Source organism: Arvicanthis niloticus, chromosome 21 (assembly GCF_011762505.2).
Source record: "Arvicanthis niloticus isolate mArvNil1 chromosome 21, mArvNil1.pat.X, whole genome shotgun sequence".
In the NCBI taxonomy this organism is placed as follows: Eukaryota; Metazoa; Chordata; class Mammalia; order Rodentia; family Muridae; genus Arvicanthis; species Arvicanthis niloticus.
In genome coordinates, this window is record NC_047678.1 from 28,121,252 (window position 1) to 28,136,572 (window position 15,321).

Genomic DNA, 15,321 nt, shown 5'->3' on the forward strand with positions numbered 1-15,321 from the left:
GATCGTAGTAGAAAAGATCGCGTGCCAGGCTTTTCCTTCATTCTGCAAACTTAGTTGAGCATTGTGAGATTAGACATAGGCTCTGCCAAGCTTGCCAAAAGGTTCCTACCTGGTACTGAGATGGGTGTTAATGGCCAAGACTCTTAGTATGCAGGGGCCCAGATACAATGATGATATGGCCTAGAGGAACTGACCAGAGGCAGGGAAAGATGAGAGAACTCAACAACTCCTCTGGAAGAGGTTATCCAGAAACCCTGAGGCAATTTTTCTGACAATCTTCCAGCTCCAGCCTCAACTTCTTCACTTGGTGGGTCCCATCTGTCCTCAGCTATGCATAGAGATACAAGTAGGCTTGCTCAACATATGACCCTGTTCTCAGGGTGGCTGAGCCATGCAGATCACTAGAAGGGTAAGATGGGTTGGAGCCCAGGTCCAGACAATGGAAAACCTAAATGTAGCCTTTATTTATTGTCTCAGGATAGTCCTCAGGGCTTGAGGGCAGTGAGATGGGCCTTTGGTCCACTTGCCTCCTTGGCAAAGGACAGAAATATGGTCAAGGACTTTATTCAAAATACCTAGCAGCTCCATGACCCCATAAACCTAGCCCAGGTCACCTGGGTCACATTGCTTGGGATGTATTCAAGGATTATTACAAAGAGAAGAAAGCAGACCCCATGTTACATCATAGGTGACTTTTATAGTTTGGGAGATTCAGAACTATACAGTGGGGGTTGACTGAGCCAGCCACACAGCTGGTAATTTAGTTGGGAAAGATTTTGGCCTCGCAGAAGTTGGAGGTAGGATGGTCTGAGGGCCCCATTGTCTATCTTATCCATTCCCTAATTGATCACAATTGCACACATACCTACCACACACATACCTGGGGACTGCCCAGGTGGTTCTAAGTAGGTCCAACCTTTGGATCAGGTTTGGGGAACTGGGCAAGACCCTGGTCTCCTGGAAACTACTTCTAGCCAAGAGACTTCTGTGCATCTCCAGGTTTTTCTCCAAGTCTCCACTCCTTACTCCTTACTTTGGGGTTAGGAAGGGCCCCTTCGCCTCCTGTTGCTGGGTTTTGAGTCTGATGGCCTAAGGGAGCCTAGCAGGTGTTCGCCACCAACCTGCATGCGCCCTCCCTCAAGTGGGATTCCAGTCTCCGGGTCTGCCAGGGTGGGGGCGGGCCGGGCGAGGAGGCCCCGCCCCCAGCCCGCCCCCGGCCCGGGGTGCGAATCCGCTGTCAGAGAGCGACTGGCGATGCTGGAGGTTCTGGAGTCGAAGCGGCTGCAGCTGGCGCCGCGTCTGCCCCGCGTGCCCGGAGCGGATTCTGCTGGCCGCCCCCGGAGCCCTGCTGAGCGGGTTATCGCTTCCTGCCTGTGACCGACCAGCGTTGCAGGTGCGGAGCAGGGAGGGCTGGGCCGGTGGGGAGGGCTCCTCCTGGATGCACGTTGGGGGGCCTTGGGAGATTGTTTCCCTGGTTAGAGAATCTCCGCGCAGGATGCGCGCGATCGCCGCGAGGACTCTGGGGGTCCCAAGCAGGGGCACAGCGCACGGTTTCTGCAGATGCGAGGTGGGGTGGCTTGCGGGGTTGGGCTAAAGTTCCCCATTACCTCTGACGGCTTGGGAGGGTCCCAGAGAAAGCCTCTGCAGCTCCTAATTGTAAAAAACATAAACCCTCGAAGATTCGTGGTGCCCCTTATAGGGGTAAAGGGCCAAGGGCCGAGCGGTCCATCCTCACTCCCAGAGCAGTCTTCAGCCCCTCCCCAACTGCCCCTGGGGGCCCCCTCCCTCCGGTTTGGCAGTCACTAATTTCCATGACAACGGAGAGTTCTTTATGGGCGACAATCCGGAGGGGGCTGGGCGGGGCTGCTGCGGGGCTGGGGGAGGAGGTTCTAAACCCAAGTGGACTATTGGCCCCCAGCTAAGTTCAGGCTTCCGAGCTTTCTGAGGGTCTTTTGTCGAGGGGGGGGCATCGCACTGACACGCGTGCGAGGTGGGGGTGCGGGGCGCACATGTTTCTGCTGGGAGGTGCGGGGCTTGGTGCTCACACGTGTGCCTCCCGCATGTGTGTTGCTGTGCCAGCGGGGGCGAGCCAGCAGCACTGGGGAAGGGGGTCAGAGTGGTATCATGGTGAAGAGCAGGGACTCTTCCTGGAGTAGCAGGGGACAATTAAAGCATTAGCCTCTGTCTTTTTCAGCTTGTATTGCTTGACAGGAGACCCTGGGCTCATGAGCCCCAGCCCCACGAAAGACTGCCAACTGCTCCCTGACCCCAAACCTGCTCTAGCAGATTCCTTCCTAGAGAACAGGGCTCCCTTTTCCTCACCAAAAGCTTCTACCTGGTCTATACGACTCTAGTAGATCTTTTGCACACCAACCTCCAAACACAGGCTCAGGCTTTGGGAACCCCAGGACCACCTTTGCAGAAGAAGTAGGCTGGCTTCCCCTCCCCCTCTGAGTTGATTACTGGCAGATTCAGTGACTTCTAAACCTCAGTTTTCTAACTTGGAAATTAGTATCTTCATCCCCTTCAGAGCCAGGATGGGACAGGGGTCTTCCTTTTTTCCCTCATTTAGTGTGAATCCCCAGGTGCCCTACCCTGGCTTTATATATATATATATCTACTGCAGACCTTTCTCTGTGTCTTCATTCCCTGGTGGCTACCAATTAGCAGGCTGGAGGTAGTCCTCTGCTCTGACCAGGAAGATCTCTGTTCAGGGAAACTGAGACCTGGGGGGTATTGGTGTGCCTTTGTCATCCTGATTCTGGCTTGCTCATGGTACTGTTTTGGTTGCTGCTTTTGGCCATCCTGAGATCTGCCCATGACTGAGGACAGGATGAAGCTGAGCTAGAAGAAGGGCCCTGGGAATCCAAGGCCTGGAGAGTTCAGCTGGTTGAGGTGGAGATTGCTGGGGACCCTGGGTAAGGCTGGGCCAGCCTAGAAGGCTTCTACAGAGAATTAGGCAGGTTTCTGGGCTTCATTTCTATCCTGCAATGCTCCGGCTTTTCAACTTTTGGACCTCTTTGCCTAAGCTGCTATCAGGACAGGGAGAGAGGATGGGGACTGGCTGGCTGGGGGACTGCAACAGCTGGCCTCTTCCTCACTAAGAGGCTCCTAGGAGCTGATCTGTTTTTAGTGGGCCTCCTGTGCCACGTACACTGCATGTCTAGGGGGATACTGAAGAATCTTGAAAGCCAAATACCAATGGTAGCTCCGGGCCCAGGGGATCCGAGCACTGGGCTCTGGAGGGTTTAGGCTGCTGCTGGGCATTCTTAATCTTCTTCAGAATTTTTTGCCTCCTTCTCTCTTGTGACTGTGTCCCTTTTACTCTGCTGCCTCTTCTTTGTCTTCCAACAGATTCACTGTGTCTCTGTACCTTTCTTTACTAAATACCCACACGCCCTCTTCCTTTATGGGGACCAGGGTCGCAGAACCCATGGGGAAGGAGCCAGGCAAAAATGTCAGTTTGGGAAGAGGGACCTTTGCTAATACCTACCCCTTACTCCTCCCCTTGTTTTAAAACTTCCATCACCATAGCAACCTTTTTACTCCAGTGTCTTCCTCCACAGACCCCTTCCTCCAACCAAAGGGATGCAGGGCCTCCTGTGGCTTCAAAGACTGGGACCCCAGGTTCTAAGGCCAGTGACAATTGGCTCTTGGCTTTGCCTGCATGTGGAGAGCTGACTATTCTGAAAATAGCAGTGGACTGCATGCTCACTTCTAAAAGGCTGTGAGGTTGGGGGTTAGCAGGGGCTCCTCCATATTCCTGACATAGGTAGAAAAGAGTCAGCACCAGGAACTATTGATGGTGGCTCAGCTTGTTGCCCAGCCAACACTGTATGATATCCAATCTCTTAAGGTAATTGACAGTAGGCTTGAAGCTTGACGCTATCTCTTATTACCACATACATTGGAAGGAGGTCGCCACCTCCCCTAGGCTTATGGCTGTGAGCTAGACAGGATTTGGGCTGGGGCATGCCCATTTGCAGTAGAAAAACTCATTCCTAATCCCTAAGAAGACAGAAGAAGAGGGGAGGGAAGGGAAGAGGGTGCCTGCAGGCTGGTGTTCACAGCTGCCACTAAATTGGGAGGTGTTGCCTACAGTCAGGAGTCAGCGGGAGGCCTCCTGGGCTCTTCTGGCCTCTCTTGATTTACTGCAAGCTCTAGAACCCCACATGGCAGATGCCAGGGAAGCAGGAAACTTCATTTATGGATATGAAAGGTGAGGCCTGGACCAGGTTGACCCTGGTGGAAGAAACCTTGAAATGGGGTCTTTTGACCTCCATTTTGATTGGGTTTCCTCTGACTTAGACTTGCCTGACAATCCAATAGAACTCCAATAAAGAGTCCAATAAGGACCCTTTATTACTAGGGCACCAAATAGAGAAAAGCTTCCTCAGGGTTGCCTGAGACCTAAATCACAACCCAGTAGACAAGGTCCAGAAGCAAACAGTAACAGGAGTGAATGCTAAGCCCAAAAGCTTCCAGAGCCTTCTGGAGTGGAGGGCATTGGTAGCGTCATGCTCTTCACTGCTCTGGTGCTCCCTTTGGGTAGCCCAGGCATAAGGTTTATTTCCTTTGCAGAGAAGGAAAGGAATTCTATCTCTAGAAAAGCAGCTGCCATGGAGCTCCTGTGCCATATCTGCGCTAATATGGACATGACCAGATTCTCTGGTGTTGGAAAGAAAACTTTTACTGGGTGTTAAATTTGGGGCCATGAGGATGAGAAATGCCAGTCTCCTTCTCCTTGGCCTCCCACCCTTCTTCAAGCTTTGGGGCTAGTCCTTTTTGCTGAGAGGTACCAAGGGGCTTGGAATATACAATCTACAGCCTCCATAGGGTGGCAGTGGGTAGTAGATGGTGAAATAAAACAGGGGTAGAGAGCATCAGAGTACTGATTGGAAACATGCTTTCTTTTCTCTTGACCCTGAAAGATCTAGGTGTATAAGTGAATTCAATTAGACTGTTGGGGAGGCGTAGTAATTGGGTGACTTCTGGGTAGCCCAGATAGAGGGGAGTGGTGGCAAAGTAAATCTGTCCCTGTCTCATTATTGAGTCCTGTAGGACATGGCTGTAGGCTGTCGGTGCTGTGGGCTTTCCATGGTAGAGACAGACCCTAACACCAACTCAGACCCCTTGGCATGAATGTACATGTACAACCAAAAGCTGGCACCAGGATCAGAGACAAGCATACACAAAACCTCCCACCTACACCACACTGGCAGAGGTGAGAGCTGTTGGCCCAGGGAGGGAGGTGGAGCATGGAGAAGGTGTCTCAGAAAAGGCCATTTGCATCTGGCCTTGGAGCATCAGGATTGTTTAAGACAACTTGTTACACAGACAACCTTATGATGTCAGAATTCGTACTGAAAGAACATGCAGCTCTGGTCCTGATTCTTTGCCTGTGTAGAGGCTGTTTCACGGGGCAGCCCAGGCTCTTATCAATGCCTACACTTCCTGCCATGGAGTAGGCATACTTGAGCTGGCGAATCACCTGTTGTTGGACATTTAGGTAGTCGCTGATTCCTTTTTAATGTTATAAATAACTCTGTGGTAACAAATAGAATTCCCACGGGAGGGTTTGGGGGAAGGGTATTTGCATTGGAGGGAACAGTATAACAAAGCAACAGAACTAGCAATGAATGGTCCCTGTCCAGTTCTCCTGGTAAACCTGCAAGCCAAGGTACCATCCTCCTGCTCAGTGAATGGCCCTCAGATTCTAGCCTGGGAGGGTAATCTTCCCCTACCCCACCCCACCCCTGGGGAAAAAAAATGTCCTTATTGTACATGACGACTGATGCAGGCCTTTCCCTCCAGATGTTACGGTGTGGAGATGGGTAGCTGGCAGTGGTGGTTAGCTGTGCCTCTGCTCCCAGCAGCAACAATGAGATGCAGGAGCAAGGATTTTGGACATAGTGGCAAAGACACACAGCCGACATCTTCAAAGCCTCTCTCATTTGCCTCTGTCATATTTTGCTAGATGGCTTAAGCTCTGACTCCTTCTCACTGATGAAATGTGTGTATTCCCCAAGCTCAAGCGATTTGGGTAAAAAAAAGTTATGGAATTTGATCCCTAATGTTAAGGAGGGGATCATTTGAGGGGGGCCCTCCAGGGAGGGTTGTGATCCCTGGGACTAGTGTAGCTGGCTTCTGCCTGGGAAGGAGTGATTGGCATCCAGGACTACTCATAGGGCTTGTCTGAGGCCCTCCAGCTCACAGAGTCCTGTTTGTTAAGGAGGGCTGACACTGTAAGTGTCTTCAAATAGGGGAATATTTAGGTGCTCGAGGCCCTGGCCCAGCTCTTTCCACTTCAAGCACTTGCAGAGGTAGAGGTGACAGAGACAAAGCAGTTTCAGTGTGGCCTAAGTGTAGAGCTTGCTATAACCACAGGCTGGCACAAAGCAGACTTTCGGGAGGCAGATCTGGGGTTAGATCTGTAAAGGTAGATACAGCCATCTATCTCTGAACAAGGACATTGGGTACCTTTCCCTTTGGATGCTGGGTCCAGCCATTCAGCACTACAATTTAGGCATGATCTCTAAAGGATCAAGTGGAGGCGGGGCACTGTGCTCCAGATGCAAGTTTCCTGGAGCCAGCAGTGACTGGACCGAGCCTCACCTGGCCACACTCCTGCAGCACTTGAGCGCTAGGCAGGCTTGTCTGACTCTTCTGGACCGTCACCCCTGCATGCCTCCCAGCAAAGCCTTCTGCTCCCAGCCCTGATCCTAATGCTGCTTTTTCCCTACAAGGACTGTGTCTTTCTAGATATACCACATACAACAACATGTCTGAACTCAATATTTACTAAATCCATCAAACTAATGGTAATAAAAATTCTAAGACAGCATCAGAGCATGACAGCACAGCCCTACAATCCCAGCACTCAGTAATAGGGGAGGGAGACCAAGGCAAGCCTCAGTTATATAGTGAGTTTGAGGCTAGCTTGAGCTACATGAGACACTGTTTCAAAAAATAAATAAACAAAAGATAGAAATTTACACTTTCAATTCCTTGCCCTAAAGAGAACTGGTATTGCCGGGCAGTGGTGGCGCACACCTTAATCCCAGTACTTGGGAGGCAGAGGCAGGCGGATTTCTGAGTTCGAGGCCAGCCTGGTCTACAGAGTGAGTTCCAGGACAGCCAGGGCTACACAGAGAAACCCTGTCTCAAAAAACCAAAAAAGAGAGAAAGAGAGAGAGAGAGAGAGAGAGAGAGAGAGAGAGAGAGAGAGAATGAATTGGTATTTCCTTTAATGCCCTAGAAAAGTACACACACACTCCCCACACACAAATAAATAATGTTCGGTATTTATTCATTTTCTTATGTGCATGTACATGGTGTGTGTGAGCACTCATGCCTGTGCATATTCAGAAACCAGAAGAAAAACAGCAGTGTTCTTTGCCACTCTCCACTGATTCCTTTGAGAGAAATCTCTCCCTGAACCCGTGGCTTACATTTTCTTGGTTAAACCAGAAGTTACAAGCCCCAGCAGTTCTGCCTCTGTCCACCCTTGCAGTTAGGGTTTCAGGCATGTTCAGGATATGTGGCTTCTTATATGGGTGCTAGGATTCAAATTCTGGTTCTCATAATTGTGCAGCAAGCTCTCTTAAGTGCTGAATCATCTCTCCATATCCCTGTAAGTCCTTTTTTGTTTGTTTGTTTGTTTTTGAGACAGGGTTTCTCCATGTAGCTCTGTCTGTCCTTAAACACTCTGTGTAAACCAGGCTGGCCTTGAACTCAGATATCCACCTGCTTCTGTCTCCCAAATGCTGGAATTAAAGCTGTGCCCAGCCTGCATATGTGGCCCAGACTGCATGTACATATTTAGCAAGATATAAAGGTAGTAGCGGGGGGATGGGGACTGGAGAGATGGCTCTTCCAGAGGAGCTGGGTTCAATTCCCATGTGGTAACTCACATCTGTGTGAAACTCCAAGATCTGACACCCTCACACAGACATGCATGCAGGCAAAACACCAATACACATAAAAATGATAAAATTTTTAAAAGATATAAAGTACATTCCTTTATAACTACCATTCAGGTTTAGAAATGGGTCTTCTAGAAGCCCCCACGTGTCCTAACTCAGTCACCCTATCTTGTCCCTTAGGAACAATTATGTGAGTCTTTGAACTTACTTTCTGCTTTTCTGAACAGTGTTACTTCTGTGCTTGAGTCCCCAGCAGTATAGTGAGTTCTGCCCATTTTGAGTTCTGTATCAAAAGACTCACACTACATGTATTCTTTCCTGTTTTTGTCAACACTGCTTTTTGCAAGATACACTGTTTGGCTGAGTAGAACCATAGCTCCCTCGTTTCCTTTTCAGCATAACATTCTATTATATGACTACGCCACAGTATATCCTGCTGGGGGTAGATATTTGGGCCTGTTCCAGCTTTTAGCAATTATGGATATGGCAATTATGAGCATTCTTACCCAAGTGTCCTGAGGCATAAATGTATGCCTGCCTCTCTCTCTCCCGCCCTCTCTTTGATGGGCTCTCCTTATGTTGCCTGAGTTGGCCTGGAACCCCTGGGGGGCACTTGGCCCAAATGCATGCATTTCTATGGAGCAAATATTTAAAGTACATAGGGTGGGCTTGAGAAATTGTGCAGTGGTTAAAAGCACTGGCTGCACCTCCAGAGGGCCTGGGTTCAGTTCCCAGCATCAAAACAACAGCTCAAAACTGTGTAACTCCAGTTTCAGGGAATCCCACCCCCTCTTCCAGCTACCATAGATACTAGGCACGCATAAGGTGCATAGGAAAGCATGCAGGCCAAACAACTATACACATAAAAATAAATAATTTTAGCTGGGTATTGGTGGCACGTGCATTTAACCCCAGCACCCAGAAGGCAGAGGTAGGCTGATCTCTCTGAGTTTGAGGCCAGTCTGGTTTACAGAGCTAGTTCCAGGACAGCCAAGTTACACAGTGAAACCCTGCCTCAAAAAACCAAACAAACCAACCAACAAATAAATAATCTTTTTTTTTTTTTTTTTAAGATTTTATTTATTTATATTCTGGATATGAGTACTCTATCTTCGTGTACACCTGCATGCCAGAAGAGGGAGACCCCATTATAGATGGTTGTGAGCCACCATGTGGTTGCTGGGAATTGAACTCAGGACCTCTGGAAGAGCAGTCGGTGCTCTTAACCACTGAGCCATCTCTCCAGATCCCACAAATAAATAATCTTAAAAAATAAAAGAAGTACACAGAGTATACTTGTTTGACAAAACTGGCCCTATCCTGTCTTCTTTTCAGACAAAGCATCCTGTAGCCTGGACTAACCTTGAACTCATCAAGAAGCTGGAGCTTCCTTGAAACCTGCCCCGACACCCCTAACACACACCGTCCTCCTGCAGCCACACCTGGCTCCCAGCTTTTTTTTTTGGGGGGGGGGGGTTTGGTTTTTCGAGACAGGGTTTCTCTGTGTAGCCGTGGCTGTCCTGGAACTCACTATGTAGACCAGGCTGTCCTGGAACTCACTCTGTAGACCAGGCTAGCCTGGAACTCAGAAATCCGCCTGCCTCTGACTCCCAAGTGCTGGGATTAAAGACGTGCACCACCACTGCCTGGCTCTCCCAGCTATTTTTAAAGGGGAGTTGCCCTCTTTCAACAGATTTCATTTTGTACATAGCTTCACCAACATTGGCATCTCTAGACCATCCGAGATAAATAACTAGTATGGGGAGAGCTTGTGAGATCTCATCCATCCCTAGACGAAGAACCACAAGAGATAAGGAAGGCTTACAGTGGGAGAAACAGTCTTCCCCAGGGAAGAGCACGCCAGGTGATTGTCCAATACCAAATGGTCAGCCCTGGAAACATACATACAAGTAAAGCGATATAGACCTCGCAGGTTATACTCATATAATCAGGAATATGTACATGTGTGTGCGCACATATAACAATAACTAAAGAGTCAGTGGTCGCGAATTTGATTAGAGCAAGATGGAGGGCAGAAAGGGGAAAATGATATAACTATAACTTCAAAGAAATTACTGGAATAAACGTTTAAAAAAAGTCAGAAAAACTAAACAAACCAACCAACCAAATAAATAATCTTAAAAAAATAAAAGAAGATTATTCTTTTTATGTTCATGGAATAGTTGCAATTAAAGATTTTATTTATTTATTTATTTATTTATTTATTTATTTATTTTTGAAATAGGGTTTCCCACTGTAGCCCAGGCTGGCCTTAGACTCATGGCAATCCTCTTGTATCAGCTTCCTGAATGTTAGAATGATATCGTGAGTCACTACACCTGACTTTAAAGAAGCTGTGTGGTTTTAAAAATCACATTTATTTATTTATTTTTACTTATGGGGAGGGGGGTGCAGAATAGTATGTGTACAGAGGTTAGAGGACAATTTCTAGGAGTTGGGTCTCTCTCTCTATCATGTGAGTCCCAGGGATCAGACTCAAGTTTGGAGATCATTGTTCTTACCTGGTGAGCCACCTGGCTGACCTTACAGAGGCTGATGGTTTAATCCTATTATTGGAGAGGTGGAGGCAGGAGGATTTCAGCAAGTTCTAGGCGAGCTTGATGTACACGTTGGGTCCAAGGCATCTAGGGCTAATAGTGAGACCCTGTTTCAAAAATCAAAACTAAATAAATAAACAAATTGTCCTGTAAGTCTTTTCAAGTATATATAATGAAAGAACTATTTCTTAATATGTCAACTTAGTAAATTTTTGCTTGGTGGGGACTGTTGTAGTTCAGGCAGCCTGGCTGAATGGCTGCATGTATGGCCTGAAAAAGCAGGGTAGATCTGTATTTGCCTGCCCTGCCCTTCACTTGACCTGAGTTGAGTTGGGGTTTCCCAAAAGCAATTTCAATGTTGGGGTGGAGAGTAAGAAAATGGTATAGCTGAGCCAGACCCCCTCCCGTTTGCATCTTAGAGCCTAGCAATGCCGTTTGGGTGTGTGACTCTGGGCGACAAGAAGAACTATAACCAGCCATCGGAAGTGACTGACAGATATGATTTGGGACAAGTCGTCAAGACGTGAGTGTTGGGCTATTCAACAGTGATGGGTGGATAGACCCAGGGTTGGGAAAGAGGGACTGGGGTATACCCTGTCCTAAGGCCTGGTGTGCCTGCTGGCTTCAGCGAGGAGTTCTGTGAAATTTTCCGGGCCAAGGACAAGACAACCGGCAAGATGCACACCTGCAAGAAGTTCCAGAAGCGCGATGGCCGCAAGGTGCGGAAGGCGGCCAAGAATGAGATTGGAATCCTCAAGATGTGAGTGTGAGGGCTGAGGAGGAGTTGGGGAGGGGATAGTAGGGGAGGGGGCTTGAAGGGCAGGGTTATAACCACTCAATGTAGGAACCGGAGTTCTCTCAGGGCTACGCCCAACTCTGACTGCTGACTCCTCCCACTGCTGACTCCTCCCACTGCCACTAGGGTGAAGCATCCTAACATCCTGCAGCTGGTGGATGTGTTTGTGACCCGCAAAGAATACTTCATCTTCCTGGAGCTGTGAGTACCATTCTGGGGTTCCAGGATTCCCCAGTCCTTAGGGTCTTTTTTTTCCTCCCTCCCTTTATAGCTAAAGAAACCCATTTTTGGAACCCTTTGGGTCCCAAGGCCCTGGGCCTTGCCCATCTAAGTGCCTGGTACAAATCAGGCCTCCCAAATGCTCCTGTCCTACCCCCGATCCTGCCCACGCCGGGCTCAGGGGCTGGTGTCCCTCAGGGCCACGGGGAGGGAGGTGTTTGACTGGATCCTGGACCAGGGCTACTACTCGGAGCGAGACACGAGCAACGTGGTGCGGCAGGTCTTGGAGGCTGTGGCCTACTTGCACTCGCTCAAGATTGTGCACAGGAACCTCAAGGTAAGGCCAGAGCCGGAGGGACGGATCACTCGACAGTGGGCTGGGGATGGCATGAGTGCCACATTGGCTCTGGTTCAGCTTTTGAGGCCCTCATGATGACTTCTGCCCACCCTTCTACCATTCTCTCCCGACGCAGCTGGAAAACCTAGTGTACTACAACAGACTGAAGAACTCAAAGATTGTCATCAGTGACTTTCACCTGGCTAAGCTAGAGAACGGCCTTATCAAGGAGCCCTGTGGAACCCCGGAGTATCTGGGCAAGGAGGGATGGGACAGGGATGGTTGGAGGGACAGCCTTCATGGAGAGACTTTGGGGTAGGGGAGATGCTGCTATATGTTGCCACGCTTGATACTGACCAGCAGATGACCTTTTTTTTTTTTTTTTTAGCACCGGAAGTGGTAGGACGGCAACGGTATGGTCGCCCTGTGGACTGTTGGGCCATTGGTGTCATCATGTATATCCTGTGAGTGGAAGGGCACACAATTGGGCTTGCATCCAGGTGGGCTGGACAATTATGTCTGTGACCCTCCTAGGTGACCCCACTCCATGTAGGCTTTCAGGCAACCCACCCTTCTATGAGGAGGTAGAAGAAGATGACTATGAGAACCATGATAAGAATCTCTTCCGCAAGATCCTGGCTGGTGACTATGAGTTTGACTCTCCGTACTGGGACGATATTTCTCAAGCAGGTGAGGAGATACCCAGAATGTGGGCAAGAGTATAGGGCAGTATGGAGGGAGCCACTGCTCTCAGCTTCTGCTGGATTCTGCTCCTGCTCCCCAGCCCACCCATCACATCTAGACAATGAGACTGGGCACCCTTGCCTAGCCCATCCCTGGCTTTGTCCCCAGCCAAAGACCTGGTCACAAGGCTGATGGAGGTAGAGCAGGACCAGCGGATCACCGCGGAAGAGGCCATCTCCCACGAATGGTGAGCAAGGGCCTGGGAGAGCAGTGGGCAAGTCTCTGTTGCACTCTGAATGTCTTACACCAGAAGTCCTTATCCTTGAGGTCTTGAGGGTAAGGGAAGGCTTTCTAGAGCTCTGGCCAAACCAGACGCTCTGCCTGGTGGCCCTAGATCACACAGGGAAGGACTGTGCCGTCTCCACGAAGGCACAGACCATTCTGATCAGATGTGCTTTCCTCCTTTCTAGGATTTCTGGCAATGCAGCTTCTGATAAGAACATCAAGGATGGCGTCTGTGCCCAGATTGAGAAGAACTTTGCCAGAGCCAAGTGGAAGGTAGGCTTTGGCTCCCTTTCTTCTTGGCCCAGTTCCAAGTGCTTCCTCTTGCACCCCACAGTTCCCTGCAGCTACTGCACCTCTTCAGCTGAACACAAAGTTTTCTCAGGCCTTTACATTTGGCTGCAGCTGCTGCATTATCAGAAGCTGAAGTACGAATTAGCTGGGTGGCCAGAGGCAGCTTGGGTGCTATGGAGGGGGCTGGGCTTAGCCGTTTGGAAGGACCGAATCTAATGAACCTCACCACGATCCTTTCTTCACTGTCGTCCTTGTAGAAGGCTGTCCGAGTGACCACTCTCATGAAGCGGCTCCGGGCACCAGAGCAATCTGGAACAGCGGCAGCACAGTCTGCTTCAGATGCTGCCACTCCTGGGGCTGCTGGTGGGGCCGTTGCTGCAGCTGCAGGTGGAGCTGCCTCAGCCTCTGGGGCCAGTGCTACTGTAGCCACAGAGGGTGGTGCTGGGTGTACTGCCAAGAGTGATGACATAGCCTCTGCAGATCGTAGTGCTACCCCAGCCACAGATGGCAGCGCAACTCCAGCCACAGATGGTAGTGTCACCCCAGCCACTGATGGGAGCATCACCCCAGCCACTGACGGGAGTGTCACTCCAGCTACTGACAGGAGTGTCACTCCAGCTACTGATGGGAGAGCCACACCAGCCACAGAAGAGAGCACAGTGCCTGCCACTCAAAGCAGTGGCATGCCAGCTGCAAAGGCAGCAGCCACCCCTGAGCCGGCTGTGGCCCAGCCGGACAGCACAGCCCTAGAGGGTGCCACAGGCCAGGCTCCACCCTCTAGTAAAGGAGAAGAGGCTACTGGCTGTGCCCAGGAGTCTCAGAGGGTGGAGACAAGCTGAATGGGCAGCCTGTTGGGGGTTTTGAGGGATGGGAAGGAGGGTGGGAGTTTGGATGAGGGGCTTCTCACTGTATATAGAGTCACTGGCATGATGCCCTAGCTCCCCCCAAGCTCCCTCATCCCAGTGGGGCATGCCTGGGGGCCATGGGAGAGCAGTCTCGTCTCCTGTGTGGATGTATGTGAGTGGTGGGCAGGCCAGAGGCAGGGCCAGCCCCAGCCCCTGCATGGATTCCTTGTGGCTTTCTGTCTTTCGCTAGCTTCACCAGTTTCTGTTCCTTGTGGGATGCTGCTCTAGGGATACTCAGGGGGTCCTTGCTCTCCTTTCCTTCCTGCCTCATCACTTCCCCAGGCAGGCCCTGCAAACCTCATACTTTCCCAGGCCCTAAATGGGTGGCCTTGCCCTGAGAGCTGGTCCTCCAGCGAGGCCCTGTCAGCAGTGTTAGGCTCCTGCACATGAAGGTGTGTACCTGTGGTGTTTGGGCTGCTCTAGGAGTAGACGCTGGCTACAAGAGAGGATGCAGAAATCTAGGGCAGTGTGCTTTAAGTTAAGTCTGGTCACATGGTTGGGGCCAGGCACTGCATGTTAGCTGTGGAGATCCTCAGAAGTGGGAGAGAGAATGGGTAGAAGCTTCCATCTTTTTCCCTGGGTGGGGGTGGCGATCTTCCCTCTGAAGATTCTTGTGTTATTTCATAGCCTCCTGAGTCCTGTAGTGGATTGCTCTGTATCCTGATTCTTATGAAACTCTAAAGGAGGCGAAAACCATGTCAGATGCAGCAGCAATGCCTAGGAGAACAGAGTACAGGGCCAACACCAGTGCCCCAGTCTATCTGGGTCCTTCCTGTGAACTGGATAGGAAGGGCTGGTGTCTCCCCATGGTCTTCCTAGATGCCACTACCAAGGAAGAGAACTTTCCCATAGTCACCTCATGCAGGCTCAGGCCATAAATCCTCTTCCTCTCAGGGAGGCATGGCAGTACCTCATAGATTGCATTGGGAGCTTGCTTTTTCACAGTGGCAGATTTTCTGCTCTTAGTTCAGCAACATGGAGAGGCTTTTCCTCAGTTTCTACTATCAGAGGCTGAGGTATCACTCAGCCCTGTAAAGTAGGTCTGGCTGGGATGAGGAAGTAAAATCAGATTCCCCAGCTCCCTGAGGGATGCTCTTAGCAGGTGCCCTTGGTCAGACCCTACCACAGCCTGAACAGGCAGCCACGCTGGTCCTTGCCCTTGCTCGGCACTCCATGGTGGTCCTGCCCTTCTCCCTGCATGCCTGTGGGTCTGCTCTGGTATGTGAAGGTTGGTGGGCTAACTGTGTGCCTGCTGAACCTGGCAAATAAACGTCACCCTGCAAAGCCTCTGGCCACCCTCTTGCCTTTGCTTCCTCTGTCC

General features: G+C 50.3%; 1 protein-coding gene across 1 annotated transcript; it reads left to right on the plus strand.

Annotated features, from left to right (window-relative positions):
• Window positions 1-1,209: 1,209 nt before the first annotated feature.
• Window positions 1,210-15,293, plus strand: Camkv (CaM kinase like vesicle associated). The gene is made up of 11 exons (XM_034484337.2): window positions 1,210-1,393; window positions 10,903-11,006; window positions 11,112-11,243; window positions 11,406-11,480; window positions 11,697-11,835; window positions 11,972-12,092; window positions 12,224-12,299; window positions 12,389-12,525; window positions 12,688-12,766; window positions 12,990-13,077; window positions 13,353-15,293. The coding sequence occupies exons 2-11, from the start codon at window positions 10,912-10,914 to the stop codon at window positions 13,932-13,934; spliced, it is 1,524 nt and encodes a 507-aa protein (XP_034340228.1). The 5' UTR covers window positions 1,210-1,393; window positions 10,903-10,911; the 3' UTR covers window positions 13,935-15,293.
• The last annotated feature ends 28 nt before the right edge of the window (window positions 15,294-15,321 follow it).

What these genes read in the sequence shown, in the direction of transcription:
- Camkv (XM_034484337.2), top strand. Translation starts at nt 10,912, where the DNA reads ATGCCGTTTGGGTGTGTGACTCTGGGCGACAAGAAGAACTATAACCAG. An exon ending in TTGGGACAAGTCGTCAAGAC is followed by an intron (nt 11,007 to 11,111) that starts GTGAGTGTTGGG and finishes TGCTGGCTTCAG; the next exon opens with CGAGGAGTTCTGTGAAATTT. An exon ending in TTGTGCACAGGAACCTCAAG is followed by an intron (nt 11,836 to 11,971) that starts GTAAGGCCAGAG and finishes CTCCCGACGCAG; the next exon opens with CTGGAAAACCTAGTGTACTA.